At 42.8% G+C, this 19,309-nt stretch overlaps 1 protein-coding gene across 4 annotated transcripts in view; it reads right to left on the minus strand.

The window, feature by feature from the left end:
• The window catches only part of LOC148675329 (membrane-bound glycerophospholipid O-acyltransferase 2-like), a 136,953-nt gene that overhangs the window by 53,023 nt on the left and 64,621 nt on the right, over positions 1-19,309 (minus strand). For all 4 annotated transcript variants that reach the window (XM_088626569.1, XM_088626568.1, XM_088626570.1 and 1 more), the window contains one exon: positions 18,527-18,604. In XM_088626569.1, coding sequence (XP_088482695.1) covers positions 18,527-18,604 — 78 coding nt within the window. The remainder of the gene's footprint in view (positions 1-18,526; positions 18,605-19,309) is intronic.

Here is a 19,309-nt window from a genome sequence, read left to right on the forward strand (position 1 = left end):
GCTCGATTTGATAACCTTCGGCACCAGGCAGCGACAGGGTAAAGACTGGAGTGTGTTGGACTGATTGTATGTGTACGGGGTTTTTTTTTTTAAGAACAACAGCTTTTCTTTCATAAAGAGACATTGAGTGCTGGTACAACGGCGTTAGGGCTTGTTCAGTGTTCCTCTAGATTTACAGTATTGTTGATCGACGGTTTGAGAAACAGCTACGTACTGTATTCTAGTCTGCATGGTGCTCCAACATACAGGATGTGCATTCATCTTTTGCGATATTGAGAAGGCAATATTTTAAGGATTTGCCCTGGACTAATGGATGAAATAATTTCTTCCTTTCGCCCACAGCATCAGGGTTTTTTAATGACATACAGTACATTAAACTGCATCTGGACATTTATGATCAATATGCAAGACGTAATGACATTCTGTGGATTTTTCTAATCAGGGCTGCAAACCAGCATAGACATATAAAATGAAATGTAGACGTACACGGCCTTCCAAAAGCATTCACCACTCCTCCAACAACGTCCCGTTTTGTGGAACTACAAATGAGGCGCTTTTTTAAGTGAATATTTTTAATGAAAATAAGAATGTTCGCACTGAAGACTTTTACGAGGGGAACGAATTAAGCGTTACCAAGAACTGCAAATAAAAAATGACTAAAACCGCTGACGAAGCAAACCACTGTTGCAGATCAACTAAACGCACTTTGTGGATTCTGTCTCGATACCCGTTTTCCAGTCAAACAGCACTGAAAAACAAACTAGAAGCCACCAATTAGCTGAGGGCAATTGAACTGCACTTAAAACTGAGAACAGAGAGCACCTCTTTACCCACCAGCTACACAGACCAAATGGTCTCCTCTCATTTGTAAAATGACTTACAGTACGTTCTTAGGATTGTATAAGACGCAAAGGAGTCTTATAGGAGTCTGTAAGAAACTAACTGCCATTGTGTCGGTCAGTCAGTGATCCTCAGATCATCAGCAACTACACTCCTAGTGGCCTAGATTATGCAAAAAGCCTCCTCACATGCACAGAAAATAAGTTCCTACTGTATGCAGACGTGGCCATTGCCCTACCCAAACTATAAATGCCATTTAATTTGATGTTCTGGCCACCGGAGATGCCCTGTGAATTGGGTTCATCAAGGTCCGAGTGCGATTCCCCACACGCAGGAAATACAGGGAAAGACTCCTTCTGGTGCCCCACAGCTTCACTTGCTAAATCCCAATCCACCAGGACACTGGGTGTGAAGTACAGCACTGTACCCTTGCTAAAGAATCCTGACAACTAATCCTGGTGGGAAAAGGTAAAGACAATATACAAATATAAAATGGGTCTTGGATCATCTATGACACACCAGCCTAAATTCTTTTTTTTTATGCAGGACCTTGCAAAACTATTTAGGCACTTGCTGAGATTTCACAACTTAGTGCTCTAAAGCTTGCAGTCAGGACACTCTGAAGTAACAATGAACATCGGTTATATAGACGACCTGCTTCAATCGTTCAAAGCAAAACTCAGAGAGATGCAAAAATATAATCTGACAGAATGGCTCCCAGATACTGCCCGAGTCAGGCTATCCCTCCAAACTGAGCAGAAGGCAAGGAGGAAACTGGTTAGGAACGCAGCTGTAATTCCAACGGCGCCTTGGTAGGAGCTAGAGAGCTCAGTGCATTGTGATGGGGCGGCACAATGATGTATATATGATGTATATGATGGGAGAAAATACACATGAATCAACAACAGTTTCCCAGTCACTCCACAAAGCAAGCCTGAATTCAACATGGCATTGGTAACAAAGATTGAAAAAAACACAGCACATGTGGCAAAGGGTTTTGCGGGCATACAGGACAAAATGGGAACTATTTGTTTTAAATGCAAAGTGTTACTTCTGATGCAAAACCCAACATTTTGCAACCCTCAGGCAACACCATCCCTATCATCAAGCGCGGAGGTGGCAGCATGGTGTCAAAGTTCTGTTTCTCATCAGCGGGGATGGGGATGCTTGTAAAGACTGATGGGAAAACTGATGGAGCAAAAGCACCGGCAAATCCTAAAGGAAAACAAAATCTCACCTTTCAGCAAGACGGTGATCCACAGCACAAGGCTAAAGCGACACTGGAGTGGCTTCACAAGAAGGAAGTGACTGTCCTTGAGTGGCCCAGTCAAAGTCCTGTCTTGAATGAGGAATTTCTAATTCCTTTCAAATTCCTTGAGCTGTGGATAACTGTCTTGCTGAAAGGTGAAGTTTTAGGGCAGAGCGGTGGCTCTGTGGCTAAGGATCTGCGCCTATGGCTGGAAGGTTGCTGGTTCAAATCCTGCAGCCAGCAGAGGAATCCTACTCTGTTGGGCCCCTGAGCAAGGCCCTTAACCCCAACTGCTCCAGGGGTGCCGTATAAATGGCTGACCCTGCGCTCTGACCCCAAGCTTCTCTCTCCCCATCTGTGTGTCTCATGGAGAGCAAGCTGGGGTATGAGAAAAGACAAATTCCTAATACAAGAATGGCCGATAAAGTGATCTCTTATAGAATCCGATAAATGAACGTGATAAGGCCATCTGTGGCAGTTCATCAACAATCCCCAACCAAGCGCTTGAGTGGATTTGCAAAGAAAAATTACCAAAAAACATGCCATCCTGGTGCACAATATTGGTAGATACTTATTTAGAAGGACTTACAGTTGTAATTGCTACTAAAGGAGCAACCAGCAAATATTGACTCAAGAGCATTTTCTACGGAATACGCATACCTTATTATGAACAAGCGTACCTATTTAAGTCTTTCTTTGGAGTTTTTGCTCACATTACATGTTTAGCTTGAGCATTCAAGTGAGTTTTTTCTTATATCTTAAATGCGCACGTATACAATCAGTTGTTATTAAACAAAATGGGAAATGACTGGAGAAGAGGGAAGATGTTCGCAAGGCACTGTAAAACCGTTCATTGCAAACTGCTCAGAATGACCTGCACCGTCCTAAGAGCTGGTCAACTTTTGTTTTCTCTATGCGTCCAGCTGTACGAGGCTATCATTCCTTTCCAAATGCATGGAAGGAAAAATAAGCGTATGAATGGTTTCAAACCGGAAACCCAGCAACTCAGAATTTTCTACGTCACTTCATAGCACTGCCCAGAAATCCACCTCCAACGAGGCTTGTGTGGGTCTTGAGTCTATTTTCAAAGGAAGCCTGATAACCACAAAGACCCCCAGGACAGGGTGTCGGACCTTCGTCTTGGTGAAAATTGTTGATGCCCCAGGCAGAACTGTTCCGTCTCAGGGATGGGAGGCTCCTGGTTGACAGTGATCGAACCCTAGCAAGGGAACAAACAGCGACTCCTGCACACCACAGAGCTCACAACAGAACTCCTGCCTCTGTACCACACATTTCCCTACTTTATAAGCCAGCACAACGACATCACATATTAAGGCGGTCGCTACAACAAGCTTCCACTGACTGTTTTCTGTGTTGACAAGGCGATACCTTATATATATTTCAAAGGCTTGTGAGGACTGAAGTGATTTGTAAAGAGCAAGTGTAGTGACTGGCTAAATATGAGAAAGCCCCCCTCCATAAACGTTTAGTACCCTGTATCAGACAAGCTGACACAGGCTCAACAGGCCTTAACCTGAGCTGGCACCTTATATACAGCAACCAGCGCTGTACTGTACATTAATGAAGACACCGTGCATCGCATTTCAGCGGTAAAATGTTGAAATTTACCGCATTCAGCCTGTATACAGGCGTCCGACTAAACGCACTTAGTTGCAAATGCAACATAACCTTGTGCTCTCATTCCGAATGCTGCAACGATTAAGAGTGCGGCACAGGTATCACAACAGCTGATCATGGCTCTTTGCACAAACCTCCCCACAACCTGGGCCCCCTGGGATCAGATAAGCAAAGAAGCCTTGTCCGCAATGCCTTAATGCTGCCTTAGTATTTGCGTCAAATGGAAATACTGCAGGAAAGGACCATTTTAAAGATAGAGCACAAGAAGCGTACGAGAGCGCACACCACCGTGTGTCACAAAGGAGATCCCGACAAGCTGAACGATATTTAAATACGCGTGAAGATCAACCTGAGCTCATGAAATGTGTTCTTTCATCCAGGGGATAGGAGCCTAAAAAGGGGTCATGGTGAAAAACTAAAAGCATTGTCTGTAAAAAAAAAACGTTTAAGAAGAATACTGTTGACGTGTTTTGCATGCATTGAGTAGGCGAGCGACCGTACGAGCCGGCACAGACTGCGCTTGTCTGGGTGAATTAACGCGGGTGGATAGCGACCCGGCGGCGTGCGTGAGGCTCTTCTCGAGCGCACGCACGCAGAAACAGGCTGTTCCCAGCCATTCACGAACTCCAGCCATGCTCGCAGAAAACGGGGTCTCCTCCGCGGGAAGATCGTGAGGAATCCCGCCACCCACGCCTGCCTTCATTTTCTTCAGCTGCTAAAAATACATGTTCTGGCTAAGGTGCCCAAGCATGGCTTGTACTCTTTTCACTTAGCAGAGCTCCAGGAGTCTTTGAACCCAAGCAATCATACAGAACAATATCCATGCCATTGTACGACTGTGCATGTGCACAGTACATTTCATCTGTAAGTACAGTGAAGACGTTTATGATCAAGAAACCAGGGAATAGCTAGATCCTCGCTACCTGCATGCAGTGCTCCCGACTTTTAAAACATCTCTGGAAACCCTCCCATGTTTGTTTGTTTGTTTTGAGAAAATAAACTTTTAAAAAAGGAATCCCGTGTGAGCTCTGTCTGTGCTGTGACAACACACGATCAGCTGTGTAGCCGCCAATACTGGGAGGAACCTGCTACACGTCACCATAGTCAGGCAGCATAGGGACTGTGACGTAACGTCGTCAGGAAGTCGCTCAGTGTGTTTAAGGGAGTTGTAGTTCTTAAAGCCAAAGCTGCGTCTGAGAGAGTTTGATACCTTAAAACGGAGATACAATAAGATCTTAAGCGTTTTGAGTGGGGTGAAAGTTTCGAGTCTTCACGAAAAAATCCATCAAGTCCTAGTATTGTGAACACGAAGAGAAGCAGCTGTGTGCAAAAACCTTGGCAGAAGTCAGAGCTAAGGCTCGTAATGAAAACACACTGGTGCGAAGCCTCTCCAGACAGTAAGATAAGGGCGTCTGATAATTTTTCAGACTGGCAGAGCTATTGTGTCGGAAAAGTAGATAAGAAGATTCTGTAAATTCTTTTCAAAAGGTCTTCAAAAACAAATGTGAGACTTCCTTTTTTGACAGACTGCACACACGTAAAAGAGCCATCAGACGGGTAGACGATATGCGATTACTGGAGCCACATTTCAAACACACCAGCCACTGTTCAAGGAAAAAGGTTCAATAGGGGGCTGTAGTTGAAATTGTAACACTCACTGGCTGTCTGACTTGCAATTAATGAGTGAGAGAGAGAGGGGAAAAGAAGAAAGCGAGGTATTTCACTTCATTTCAGGGAGACGTTCACTGAAACAACCAAAGACCACACAAATTCAACTTGTAGTGCAAAGTGGGTGAAGAAATTTGTCGAGAACAGACAACAACTCATAAAGATAGGCGTCTAGGTACGAAGTATTGACATAAAGCTATTATTTTGTTAACTACCTCATTTTGACTGACGATTTTTCATTTAGCTCTGGAAAAATATGTACAAGGAAAGATGATGTATTTAATAGTACAAAGCTTTGCCAGGTTTACCTTATTTAGTTTACTTTGCCCACTGTGCTTCAGTCCTGCTCAACATGAGTGAACATGTTATGTTCCTCGTACTGTCATTTCTGTACTGGGACAGACAAGATGAAATGTATTTAATAGTAAAAAGCTTTGAATTAACAGAGAGCGTTATTGCCAGGTTTTCCTTATCCGTTTTGAGTCTGTCCTGGATGTTGTTCTTACTGTCACTACTTTTGTGCGGGTGCCGACGAGACGACATTCAGTTTGACCGTGATCCATAATCAATAGGCGATGTTATGTGAGGGTGTCCCAAGACCCTCTTTAGAATGGGATTATAACCCTCTTTATAATCTCTCTCTAATGCTCGTGCACCTTAAGTCCAAAGCTCCCTACGTCACAAAGGCACAGTCTTGGAGGAAGGCCTTAGAGCGTAGTGCAGCTTTTGTGACACGGCCTCAGTCTCTTAGAGCAAAATGCACAGCGTGGATGAAAGAGTTAACATGTTTTGGTAACAGCGAATCCTGGGGTATGCTTCAGTTTATTCAGTTTCCATCAGGAATGCATTCTGCATTGTGTGTACACCTGTTATCAGAGTAATGTTTGAATGTGACTCAGTGTTGTGCTCTGAAATAAAACACTGTGGTCTCCAAAAGCTACCAGTCTCAGTTCTCAAGGAAAAAGATAAGAAAAAAAAATAAGCAAGAGAATAAGACAAATTGCAAGAGCAGGAGTGTCACACAATGGCCTGAGCAAGGCCAAAGTAGGTCCGTTTTATCTCAGACTGGCTCCGCTGCAAAAGCACCCAAGCAAAACAAGTGCAGTCTATTCACAGTGCTCCCAGTCCCCCACACCAGAAAACAAAACCCCATAAAGAAACAAAACTAATTATTCAAATAAAGGTAAATCCTCTCTGTTGATATGACACTACCTAACCACCAACAACCAACCACCTCTTAGGCTGAGGAGCCAGCTTAACTAGCTTGTAAGCCCCTACCCCTATGGAACAAACCATTTCTCTAACTCAAAGTGGTTTTTCCCATTTCCTTAAATAACCCTTGAGAAGTGGGGTTAGGTTTGGCCTTCCGAGGCCACCATAGGCTGACTCACCCTGGAAGTACTGACACCAAACAAACAGTAAGTATCATCCATTGAGAGCGCTCTCCATTCACACCACAGTACTCATTCATACCTGTGTTTAAGTATGTGAATGTATATGAAATTAAGTAAAAGCAGTTACTAGTCAAGCCCTGAGTGTCCACCCTCCGGAACTTATCTAGGAACCACTCAATGGAAGGTGTATGAATGTTGTATTTTCTCTGCTATCTGTACCCCGTGACAGACTCCTCTGGTTAAGAGGGAAGGGAATGAGTACACTTAATTCACTTGTCTGTCATTATGGAGCTGTAATAATCTTTATGGCAATACAGTAGCTATGCATTTTGAATAGTAATAAAAATAATTTTAAAAGAAAAGAAAACGTGCTCTATTTAGAAAGAAAAAAGAACTCTAATACAGGAAAGCTATAATATTATAACAGGAGTCTGATTTATTCACAAATTCACCGTTTTGCAGAGACTTCAAGGTACCCTAACCCACGCAAAATACCAAGGCTTTATTGTAATGAAAAATAAAAATAAAATGTGATTCCTCCCAAAACACATTCAGGTTTCACAATTCCAAGCTGCTCCAGCCAGTTACACCACTGCTGGTACAGCACTACCTCGCGGACGGGGAAGTGGTTAATACCAGCCACACAAAAGGCAGACAGAGCAACAAAAACTATCCAGACCCGAGAGAACAAGCCGTCATTTCTTTTTATTTATTAAAACACTTCCACCCCAAAAGTCCGAAGAGTTTACACTTGAGCGACTGATGCTCGGGATATGACAAAAAAAAAAAAGGAGCTTCTACCCATTTCACAGGCTGTTTGGAAAAAACGAGGCCTTTAAAAACTAGAGCTTCCACCACCTCTCTCGCAACCCGTCCTGTCGGCTGCCAGCCTGCCTCACCAGACGCCTCATCTCGAAACAGGGGTCGATGTGTTCAAATAATGGCCTTAACTGTACCACATATTTCACTGCGCATTAAATAGAACCAAACAGCGCTCGGATTTATGAGATGCGCTCCACACACTGGAAGTGACATGCTGGCATTCTTCAAGGTCATTAATAAAATGCCACGCAATTGCTATTATTTACAGGATGCTCTCCTTACGCTTCAGAGAGGTTGTGCAGTGACTTGCTTATTACTTGCAGACCGCTCTCCAGCTAACATAACGCTGCTTCAGTTCATTCATCCCTCTTAACTCATGTCTGCACCAAACACATTTGCGGTTATTACTAAAAGATGAACGCTTAGTACTGAAATATTGCGTGCACTTTAATAAAGTTGTTTTCCAAAATATTTTTTTACTATTGTTTTTTGTTTTTACTATTGTTTTTGCTATTGTAAATCTACATAATTAGGAAACGTAATCCACAGTTATTTGGATTACCCCCCCCCAATTATCCTGTGTGTCTGCCCGTGTGGGAATCAGCTATGATAGTGCACAGACAGAAAGAGTGCGGAGACACTGGGTCCTCTGACCCATCCTGTTCATCCACTGGCCTGTCTCGGGCCCTGTCCTGACACGGAAGAGGCTCAGAGCCAATTGGAGGGTGTCGACTGGGTCATTGCAAGCCCAGAAGCAAAGGGGAAATTGCAGGGGTGGCTGTGCAGCAGCCTGAGCAAGACAGTGGAGGTAGCCCGCAAAAACTACAGCTGTCGGACATCAAGGTCAAACACAAAGAACGGAAGGCTAATGTAATGAGGGACTGTCATGGCCACTCACCTTGCACGGTGAATCTGGGCGTCGATTTAGACTACTCAGATTCAAGGGCCAAAGAAAAAGCTATATTTTATTCCCAGGGCTATTAGCCTTCTTCATGTGGACAATCGATAGAATATTTAACAGTATTTATATATTTTTTTCTGTCATCATACATGGAAGTCTCTTATTTGTTAATGAGGTCATATTGTGTTAAATGTTATGCTTTGCGAGCAGGTGAAAGACCTATTTTGCATCTGAGACAATAAGAAAGGAAGTCGGAATTAAGACAGTGTTACAGGGAGCTAAGAAAGCCTTGGCTGACTAATCCCAACCATGAACTCCAGCAGTGCCATGTCATATTTTTCCCACCTTCCAAAACCCAACACCAGACTTTTCTAAGGGGTTTTGGAATTTAGCTCGAAGAGATAACCCAATCTCCAGCTCTCTACAATAAGATCGTAGAGCACAGCTCATGCCCGCAGAGACAAACTTTAATAGTTGAAGCGCTGTTGAGAATATAGGGCTATTAACCCCCTTATGAAGAAGCATATCAAGAAGCTGACTGCCTGCAGAACTATCGAGCCTGTGTGAAGGTTCTACCGGCAGATTGACGTAACTTTCAAGGTACATTAATCGCAACCAGCAAGACTGTGCCGAAGCGAAATTATACCAGAGCCCAGATATGCTTACAGTTCAGCGAAACACATTTGCACCGGGACTAGAAAACAAATTATGTATTTAACCGTCGGGAAACTATGTCTGTTGGAAAGGCCTATTCTCTCCCTGTAGCACCTCGAATATCCAATGATGCAAAAAGATCACAGTGTGTCTAAGGTGCCAAAAAATCAGCAACAGTTCAACACGCAGAAAGTGTCTTTTCTGCATTTACATTTCTCCGTCTCTTCTCGAAAGTCATTGAGGTGTTTTAGTTCTGAAAGTCTTTGCATATGCAATGAATTAATTCCATAGCACCTTAAGCTGATTAATATGATGTGTTATAAGGGGACTGTTTCTTCTGTATGTTGCTCGTTGCCTTAAAACCCCGAGAATTTCACTTCACGGCTGTGAGACTGTGCTTTGCTGGCATCTCGGTTGGCTGTTGGTTGAAACCAGCTGCAGACATGTCCCCTGACCTCGGTCACAGGGAGAAGGTGACAAAAGCACAGTGGGAAAGACTGAAAGCCTATTGACTATATATTGTTTTACATCCAGCACATAGAAGAAAAGTCAGAGACAAATGTGCCTGGCAGGGAAATGCAGCAGGAGGGCTAAACAAAGCAATTACGGTAAGATTCATCATAAAGACTCCCTAGGCATCCCAGGTCTTGCAGACATGAATCCCCACCGTTAGTTCAAACGCCAGGGGGACCAAGGCCCTGTGGCATGAAAAAAAAGGAATGCAATAGGACCTTTATATTTTAATCTAACTTTTGATGTTGGCGGAAAAAAACAAACAAAACAGGTCTATTTTAGCAACAGGCAAACAAAAACCTATTTTAAATAGCGACATGACGCTGTGAAGTCTGCCTGTATAGTACCTCACTGGGAAAGGGGTTGCATATGGAGCCTAAAACTCAGGCAGACTGAAAGTAGAGTCCAGCTGGCAGTAGGACATGAGCCTCTTTGAGAAAAGCCTTGCAGTTTGACTGGAGAACAGATGTCCTGTCACAGCAGACGCTGTATCCCTCGTTTTTAGGCCGACATGGAGAACATCCCCAACTTGTGATTCGGGACTGTGTAACAGGCTGACAAGCTCCCCGTTAGGCCCTCATCTGTTACTGCCAGCACGCGTCCAGGTCGTTTTCTCCAGACGCGACACGAACATGTCAGAGAAGAGCGAAGATAGTTCTCAAACTCTGGCTCGTGGACAGACGCAGAGAGACAGTGAGGGGGCATAAAAACATATCTTGAACAGGCTTTTAAGAACAAGCACACTGAAGTTCCCAGAGGAGGACACAGGAAGCCCTTTCGGTTGCTTAAGAAGAAAATGAGTGAGTGTTCAGTATAGTAATTTTTTTTATAAACTGCAAGACAGCTCACTGAATTATTGAGAGGCAGTTCAGTTTCAGAAGAAATATTATCTGATGCCAAACAGGACGAGTGGACTGTTTTTTCACAATGTAAGCCAGGCAAGCTTGACAGATGGCAACAGACTCAGTGACATCCCTAACACCTTAATAGTACAGAGCATGGATCCAAAACAAGGGATCTCTTTTTATAGTTCGAGGACACCAGAACAACACTGGCCTCTATCCAAAAAAGACTGGCAGCAGCTGTCTAAAGTAAAAACGATACTGCCTGGCATAACACACCAAATTAAATCAATGATAAATCAAACGTTAAATCGATCGCATCATTCTAAAAGCCTTAAGATGGGTAATGCGGTACATATACAGTACAAGAAGCTTTATTCACTTGCCTTCTCCAGTTAACTTTTGTGATTAGGTTTACTTAGGCAGGGAAAGAGGGAAGGAAACTGTCACGTGAATGGATGAAAATTAAGAAGGGACACCTGTACTGTACAGATCGAGAGTCGGACTGATACCACATCATGAGTTGTACTTTAGCGTTACACCCAAGGTAACAATTACACGCTTTCTTATTTTTAGCTACCATGAGTGCCTTCAGACCGATATCAAGGATAGCCAAAAAAAAAGTGAAAAATGTAAATTGGCAAGAGTCCAGCGCGCACAGCACTTGGGCAACTTAGTCGATTACAATATCACCGAATTAAAACTTGTATTAATGAGAAATACACCCAAGAGCAGCTTCTGAATCTGCTACTTCTCAAACATTTTTAAAAAGAGACTGTAAGGCGTTTCTGTCTGTAAAGGCTGCAGGCCTTCACAGATGGCTGTTCCTGTGTGGTCTACCACAGGTGTGTGAAAGGGTGAGTACGTGTAAGTTGAGGGACATCATACATATTGTATACTGCCAGTTACCTGAGCCTTAACAAATATACAGTCTGTGCAGTAAATTTTACGACAAATGTGAAGGTTTACACATCCCTCCAATGCACAAAGGCCTCTTGAGATAAATCTGTTCTTATGCTGTAACAGAGTGGTGGTGTAGGACTTTTAGCAATCATAATGGCTTGAGTACAGAGTATTTTATGGAATTATGTCCAGTTGTGCTGCAGGCTCTGTACTTACAGGATTATCTTTTTCTAGGGCTGATTAAATGTAGAGGGGTTAAGTGCATAAATATTACTCTAAGAAATGAAGGATACTGCTCACGACTTGGCCACTCACTGGACTCTTAGAGCAGGAGCTGCACTTACTGATTGGAAAATTGAAAATGTTAGACCCACTGAGGTAAGAGGAGGACAAAATGGAGGCCAGCAATTACCCTCATCAGTTTTACCGCAAGCACATGTAGTGAAAAAATACAACAGCCAAATGAAAACCGTTTTCCAAAGGCAGTCGGCATAGATTTAAGGTCCGAGTAAAGGATTACAGTTCTTTGATCAAGCCACTACAGCAGTGAATAATTTTAGAGCGTATGATTTATTTGGACATTCACAAAGCCTTTGATAGAGTGCCTACATGAAAGACCAGGCTTAAGCCACAAACTGTGTGAGAAACCTAGCTAATATAAGAGCACTGTAGCACATTCTCTGATGTGGTAGAGTAATTTGAAGGACCTCCAAACATTTGTAATTTACCATTCAATCTCCCTGGGAGTTTCACAGTCTGGCTGTTCCACTCCTCCTTAAAAGCAAGAGAAATCAGTTCACTGCAGGTTTGTGCAGTGACCTGTTGCTTGTGTCCGGACTGATCCTGCCCTATAAAGATCAGAAACATTGTAAATTTTGATCTTTAACATACAGGAGTGTGGAATCAAGTCATGATCAAGCCACAATCTAAGAAAATCTCTGAAGACCTCAGAAAAAGAATGATTGATGCTCATCGGTTCAGAAAGGGTTTATTAGTTACAAAACTAATAATAATAATAATAATAATAATAATAATAATAATTAACAATTGCTTACACTTATATAGCGCTTTTCTGGACACTCCACTCCAAGCGCTTTACAGGTAATGGGGACTCCCCTCCACCACCACCAGTGTGCAGCCCCATCTGGATGATGCGACGGCAGCCATAGTGCGCCAGAACACTCACCACACATCAGCTATCAGTGGGGAGGAGAGCAGAGTAATGTAGCCAATTCATAGAGAGGGATTTTTAGGAGGCCATGATTGGTAAGGGCCAATGGGAAATTTGGCCAGGACGCCGGGGTTACACCCCTACTCTTTTCGAGAAACACCCTGGGATTTTTAATGACCACAGAGAGTCAGGACCTCGGTTTTACGTCTCATCCAAAGGACGGCGCCTGTTTACAGTATAGTGTCCCCGTCACTATACTGGGGCATTAGGACCCACATGGACCACAGGGTGAGCGCCCCCTGCTGGCCCCACTAACACCTCTTCCAGCAGCAACCTTAGTTTTCCCCAGGAGGCCTCCATCCAGGTACTGACCAGGCTCACACCTGCTTAGCTTCAGTGGGCTGCCAGTTGTGAGTTGCAGGGTGATATGGCTGCTGGCCATATTTCTAAGGCTGAGGGGCTCCACCATTCCAGACAGGTTAAGACAACAGTCACTCTACCCAGGAGTGGTTGTCCTACCAGAATCTCTCCCAAGAACAAACCAGAAAATCAATTAGGAAGTTACAAAGAACCCCAGACTAAACCCCAAGAAGCTGCAGACCTCTCTCACCTTGGCTAATATGACTGTTCATGACTCCACTATCAGAAAATGGCTGAACAAGAATTATATTCATGGAAGGAGAGCAAGAGAAAACCAGGGATCTCCAAAAAGAACATTGCTGCCTGTGTGACGTTAGCCAAAGAGCACAAGATCATCTTGTTGAGGATCCACCAGGCTTCTGGCACAATCTTCTATGGGCAGAAAAATCAAAGTTAGAACTCTCTGGCTTCACCATGAAACGTTACGCATTGCGAAAAACCAACACTACTTCTGAACGGAGAAGAAGCTCATTCAAACTGTCAAGCATGATGGTGGGAGGGAGTGGGTTTGAGCTTGCTTTCTGGCCTCATGTCTTGTCATTGGGTGGCTTGTCATTATCGACACAACCACGAATTCTACATTGCATCAGAAGATTACAGAGGAGAATGTCAGATAAGGTTTGTGACCTGAGGCTGGACCAAAAGTGTCTTGTAGGAAAAAAATGATCCAAAACGTACAAGTTGGTCTACACAAGAATGGCAGAAGGAGAAATTTCGCATTTTACAATGCCTTAATCACAAGTACGAACCTAAACCCCCCCAAAAAATGTTATAGCGAGACCTGAAGCGAGCTATCAATCTTCTCATGTCACAGAGCTGAAGGAGTTCTGTGAGCAGGAATGGATCAACTAATCAATGGCTACTGTAAATGTTTAGCTGCATTTATTTCTTCTCAAGGGGGTGCTGCCAACGACTAAATATTGAATGTTGATCATTTGGGGGATAAATAAATGTCACAAGAGAATCTTGTTTCGTGACGTTAACGTTCAAATATGTGAAATGTGAAAATTCTCACAGTTTCTCCGCATTATACAGTACACAGATTAACTTATTCACAGTAATGACTTGTGACAGTCACAGCCGTGGGATAAGTCATGTGATGAGGATATGCCCAACCCCTGCAGTCACACTGCCCTTAGCATCGGCTTAGCAGGCTGACTGACAAGCTGAAACCAGACACAAGTACAAGATCAGAGAAAAGATAAAACAGAGCGAACGTGACATGACAAAGTAGTGCATGGACTTGGGCAATGCCTGACTTAGAATCTTAAAACATGCAAGGTTCAGATTTTTCTCCTGAGCTCATGAGAAATCCTACCCAAAAGGAGTCAATACAGCACTTTAAGCCCCTCATTTTCTAAAATCTGATCGCCGGCTCCTTCCTTAACACAGCAAACAAGGTTGTGCTAACAATCCCAGCAGCAGGAGCTTCAGGGGAGCAAAGTTTTTCCAAAGGTAAAACTGATCAACTACAGTATAAAAGACAGCCCGGTCTCAAGAGAGGCCGTGTAGCCTGGCCACACAGAAGAAGGAGATCCCATCAACCCCAGAGAACAGCAACCTGGTAGCAGAGGTTGCAGCCAGGAAGGCCCGTAATGTGGACTTCACAATTCAGGCAGAGCACAATATGCCATGATTGGCATCCATTGCAGTTGGCAACATTATAGTTTACACAGCTCGTTGTCATTTGTCTTGTAGTACGCACTATACCTGGCTTTCGATCAAGTGTCGAACACAACAGGCTGCTGCTACCCCTGAGGTTCATTTTCAGCCGTATGAATTATTCAGGGGGCCTCCCCTCCCCTCAGGGATGGCCCTGGCTCTGCCTGTGCAAACTCACTACACACAAACACCTGCATGAAAATAAAGGTGGGGCTCTAATATTTCAACAACATCAAACCACTCTGTAAGAGATCACTTTATTGGCCATATTACATTTCTTGTATTAGGAATTTGTCTTTTCGCAGACCCCAACTTGCTCTCCGTGAGGCACACTGACGGGGAGAGAGAAGCTTGGGGTCAGAGCACAGGGTCAGCCATTTATACAGCGCCCCTGGAGCAACTGGGGTTGAGGGCCTTGCTCAGGGGCCCAACGGAGTAGGATTCCTCTGCGGGCCGCGTGATAGGAACAGGCAACCTTCCAGCCACAGGCACAGATCCTGAGCCACAGGCCCACCACACCGCCCGCAAAACAAAATATATACTCATTTTAAACCACTTTGTTCTGATTGATATTTTCACTTTGTGACGTTTGCATGTCCTTAATAATGGAATGTAGTGGCAACCACTTTTTTTTGCGTTTTTTTTTGCATTCATGCGGTAGGAAAGACAAATCGGGAGTGGGCTGCACAACCCAAGCTTGAAAGTGGAGGTGAAAATGAAGAAAAGGAGAGCAGAACAACGATCCAAATGTGTGATTATATGTTGTGCCACCACAAGCAGAAATGGGGAATATTCTCAAAATATTAGCTGGTGACTCCAGTCCCCAGATCTCAAGGCTCTAGAAATCTTGTGAAACAGAATCGACAGAAAAGAGCTGGAGAGCTGATACCGAAAAATAAGAAGCTACAAAGATAAGCTAAGCTAAAGATGCTATAAGAACAAGTGAATTATTCCTGGCATTCCAAACATTCTGGGAATGGAGAATGTTAATTTTAGAACGCCTAGAAAAAAAGCTTATTCTTACACAGGCAGTTAGGAAATAAGTTTTCAGTTTTGATCTGTTGATTCTGTTGAAAAGGTGACTTTATTGTAGTGAGTAAAGTTGTAGTAAATATTTTTATTTTTATTCTAAAGTGATATCTCTGCTTTCAGTTGGCCTGCACTGCTTGTTGCAAATAAATATGTTAATGTATTTCACATACTTGTTAAGATTACCTTTGGCAAATGAAATATGTAATTAGCAGACACTTCCTAAAATTATCAATTCTCTGAAGATGACACAAGATCTCACATTTGTAGGTTTTAATTTCTCCTAATTAGGTAACATGTTGAGAGATCAATGTTTCTGCGACAAGCTTTATATAAATCATTAAATTAAATACAGTATCATGAACATTATCCCTTCTTCATGAATATTCACTGATGTGTTACATCTCAAAGGCTGAAGTTTTAAATCTGTAATGGCAAACTCTTCATATTGGAGCAAAGGAAGAAATCATAAGAATAAGGATACGTTTGTATTCTTAGGCAGAAATATTACTATAACAAAAAGCTGGAACCTGGAATGTTCTGAAAGAAAACTAGATGGAGCAAAGTATGTAAAAAAAAAACAGGTCTTTGGTTTCCAAATCTGCTCATGTCAGTACTCATTCCAGGTTTACTTGCAGTTGGCGTTGACTGTTTCTATTTTTGGAAAATGTCATTAACTAGTCAGGTTAAGCTTGAGAGATTCAAAGCCACCTCCTCCGGTGCAAACAGCTCTTTCATACCGTGAGCCTGAAGAAGGAAGTTCTTGGCAAGACTGAAGTAAATATAAGGCTGCCAAGAAGCTGTCACGTAAATATGGCTTTCTGTATTCTGCTCATGACTGTCAGGTGAGACAGAGGTGTATTCACAGGAGCAGCACAACGCACACAAACCACACGGCACTTTGACATCTCCCTCTGCATCAGCCAGCAAGAATTCAGCAAATCAAACACAGAATGAAACTAATATCACTCCAGGTTTGTATTGACACTCGCAGACAGACACCTAGTATAGATTTTACAGGGTATAACAGGGACCAGATACGCTTCAAATACCTTTCATTTAAAATAATAATAATAAGCCTGCTTGCTAAGGAAGTCTGGTTTGCCTTAAGCCTTTTTTTTGCCAAGCAACAGAAACATTTATATGTGATTCACATGGCAGAACAGGCACTGCCCTATCCATAGATAACTGCAAAATGACCTCTGATATCTTCATTGTCAGACTGTAATCCATCAGGAAGGCTTCTATAAAACAGCATAACAAAGAAACAGAAATCTTTTTCACACCAGTGCCACTAACAATGTTGTGGTACTTGAGATGCAAACGATCCTTTAACATAAACACCTGTTGTCTTTTTCATAAGTAGCCTCTAAAAGCTCAGTCTCAGCATTTGTATTTATTTTAGCTCCCTCTACGTAATACTGTGCACTTACTACATGTCAAGATGATTTAACATCATCTGCTGTTTGCCCGGTCTTCAATTTGATCTAGATCGCCTTGAATTTCAGTATTTATGTTACTCATTTACTTACTTTATCAGAATTTAGAAATTCATATAAATTATGAAAAGCAGAGGTCTTTTTACAGTAACCTATGGTAACTCCTCTTATTTTATCATCAAAGTCTAAGATTCAAGCAAAGTCTAGCAATGATAAATATATATAAATAAAACAATGAAGGTGAAAAATAAAAGAAACACAGAAAAAGAACCAGGGAGGTACGGTAGCCTGGCTTTCAGGCGGTTTTGCCTCTTGGTTTCGAGGCGCAGTTGCAAACGGGGTCACATTCTGTGTGGAGTTTGCATGTTCCACCAATGTTTTGATTGTTGCCAGGTATTCAGGCTTTCTCCCAAAGAGGTCCTGTCTCTGACTGGCCATGTGTGCGGATGGGCGTGTGCCCTGCAACAGACCGGCAGGGTGTTGACCCACCTGGTGCTCAATGTTTCCAGCTCTAGGTTGTTGCCCCCTTTACCAGGCAGCAGGGTCTTTCTGAATGGATGGATGGATGGATGGATGGATGTAAAATGACATTACAATTTTATTTCCACCCCCACAATACCAGACCCATAAACCCCTTTTATGGTGTACGCACAAGACATGAGACAACATACCGTGTTCTTCTTCATTTGAGATGAATAATGTGTATGTATTGAATCACGAGAAATGACACTTCGGTTACAAAACGCATGCCTTTGCAATTGAACCAGAAATAAGAAGAAAACACAACTGCCTCGAAAACACCTGTGGTTTAGCAGATTATATCCCGTCTTAAATTTTTACAATTAATTAGGACCCCCTCTTAACTGGCTTTCAGGGTGATAATGGCAATGGAAAAACACATGAAATAGTTTTTATTGCACAAAGAACCCCATAAAGCCAACACGATGCAATATGTGTACTAGAGTTGGACTTCATGAGAGCAGGGTGACTCCAGCAGTATTTCTGCTGTGCCTTAACTGCCTTAATTCACTGAAATAAAAACTATACACTTTCTCTTCGGACTTGCCGTCCGGTGCCCATCAATATTTAATGTCTCCCGTCCTTGCATCTGAGCTGAAGCAATCACGTAATTATGTTTTTATTTTTAATCCCCTCTTGAAAACTTGCTCTGAAACAAAAATCTGAAAATAAAACCAACCACAACTTCATCTTCCAGTGTTTTAAGATCTACAGTATCTTAAAAGCACACCTGCTCATGAATTTACCCACTTTATAATGGAATAAACTGGAAATGAGCAAATAAGCAAAATAAAATATTCATAACCGCCAATAAGCTACAGACAAAACCAGTGGAGACAAGGGGGAAAAAACAGATACTCACTTGTGCATGTTCTCAACTCCTGAAAAGATCATCATGCTGTATGTAATCCCACTTTGAATAAGGAAGTGTAAGGCATACCTATAATCAAAAAGAAAAGATTTCAGTGCATCCGTTTCCTGCACAGCGAAGCCCTTATAACGAACCTGTAAAATCACTCTAACATAAATTGTACATAAAATCTCTTAAAAAAAACAGTGATTCCATTAATCTTTATAAACAGAGCCCAGTGTCCTTGATTGTGTTTCGAAGCACCGGATGAACAAGCTGGAATGCTGTCAAGTTGGGATGAGGCTGCAGGATGGACAGCAAGTGAATACCCTGGACTTGACAAACAGAGCACAATGGAGTCAGTCTACCATCAATCACTTTTAGCAGAGCACTGTAGTAACTTGAAACGTCTACCCAGACCATCACACTTGGACCTTCTCATCGTCTGGGCTTTTTTACACAACAGTTAGGAGTATCATTCTGCACACCAGTACCACAAGTGCCGACGTCCACCAGGGCCAGTCAACACAAAACCTTGATTCATCACTGAACAGGATTTGACTCCACTGTGAGCACCACCTGAGGTACAGGCAGACTGAAGGCACTAGGGCATTGGGTTTCTTGTCTCTGATTCTCCTTCTTCGTTTTCACCAGGAATGACATTCATCAGATTAAGTCTCATCACCTGTGCCCAATCAGCTCCCTCATTAATGAGGCAATACAGTGCTTCTGCAACAGTCAAACATCAATCAGGTGTATCACTAAGAAATTATCGATTAATCAAAGAATGCCAAA

This window comes from Lepisosteus platostomus, chromosome 3, assembly GCF_059453375.1.
Source record: "Lepisosteus platostomus isolate fLepPlt1 chromosome 3, fLepPlt1.hap1, whole genome shotgun sequence".
Classification (NCBI taxonomy): domain Eukaryota; kingdom Metazoa; phylum Chordata; class Actinopteri; order Semionotiformes; family Lepisosteidae; genus Lepisosteus; species Lepisosteus platostomus.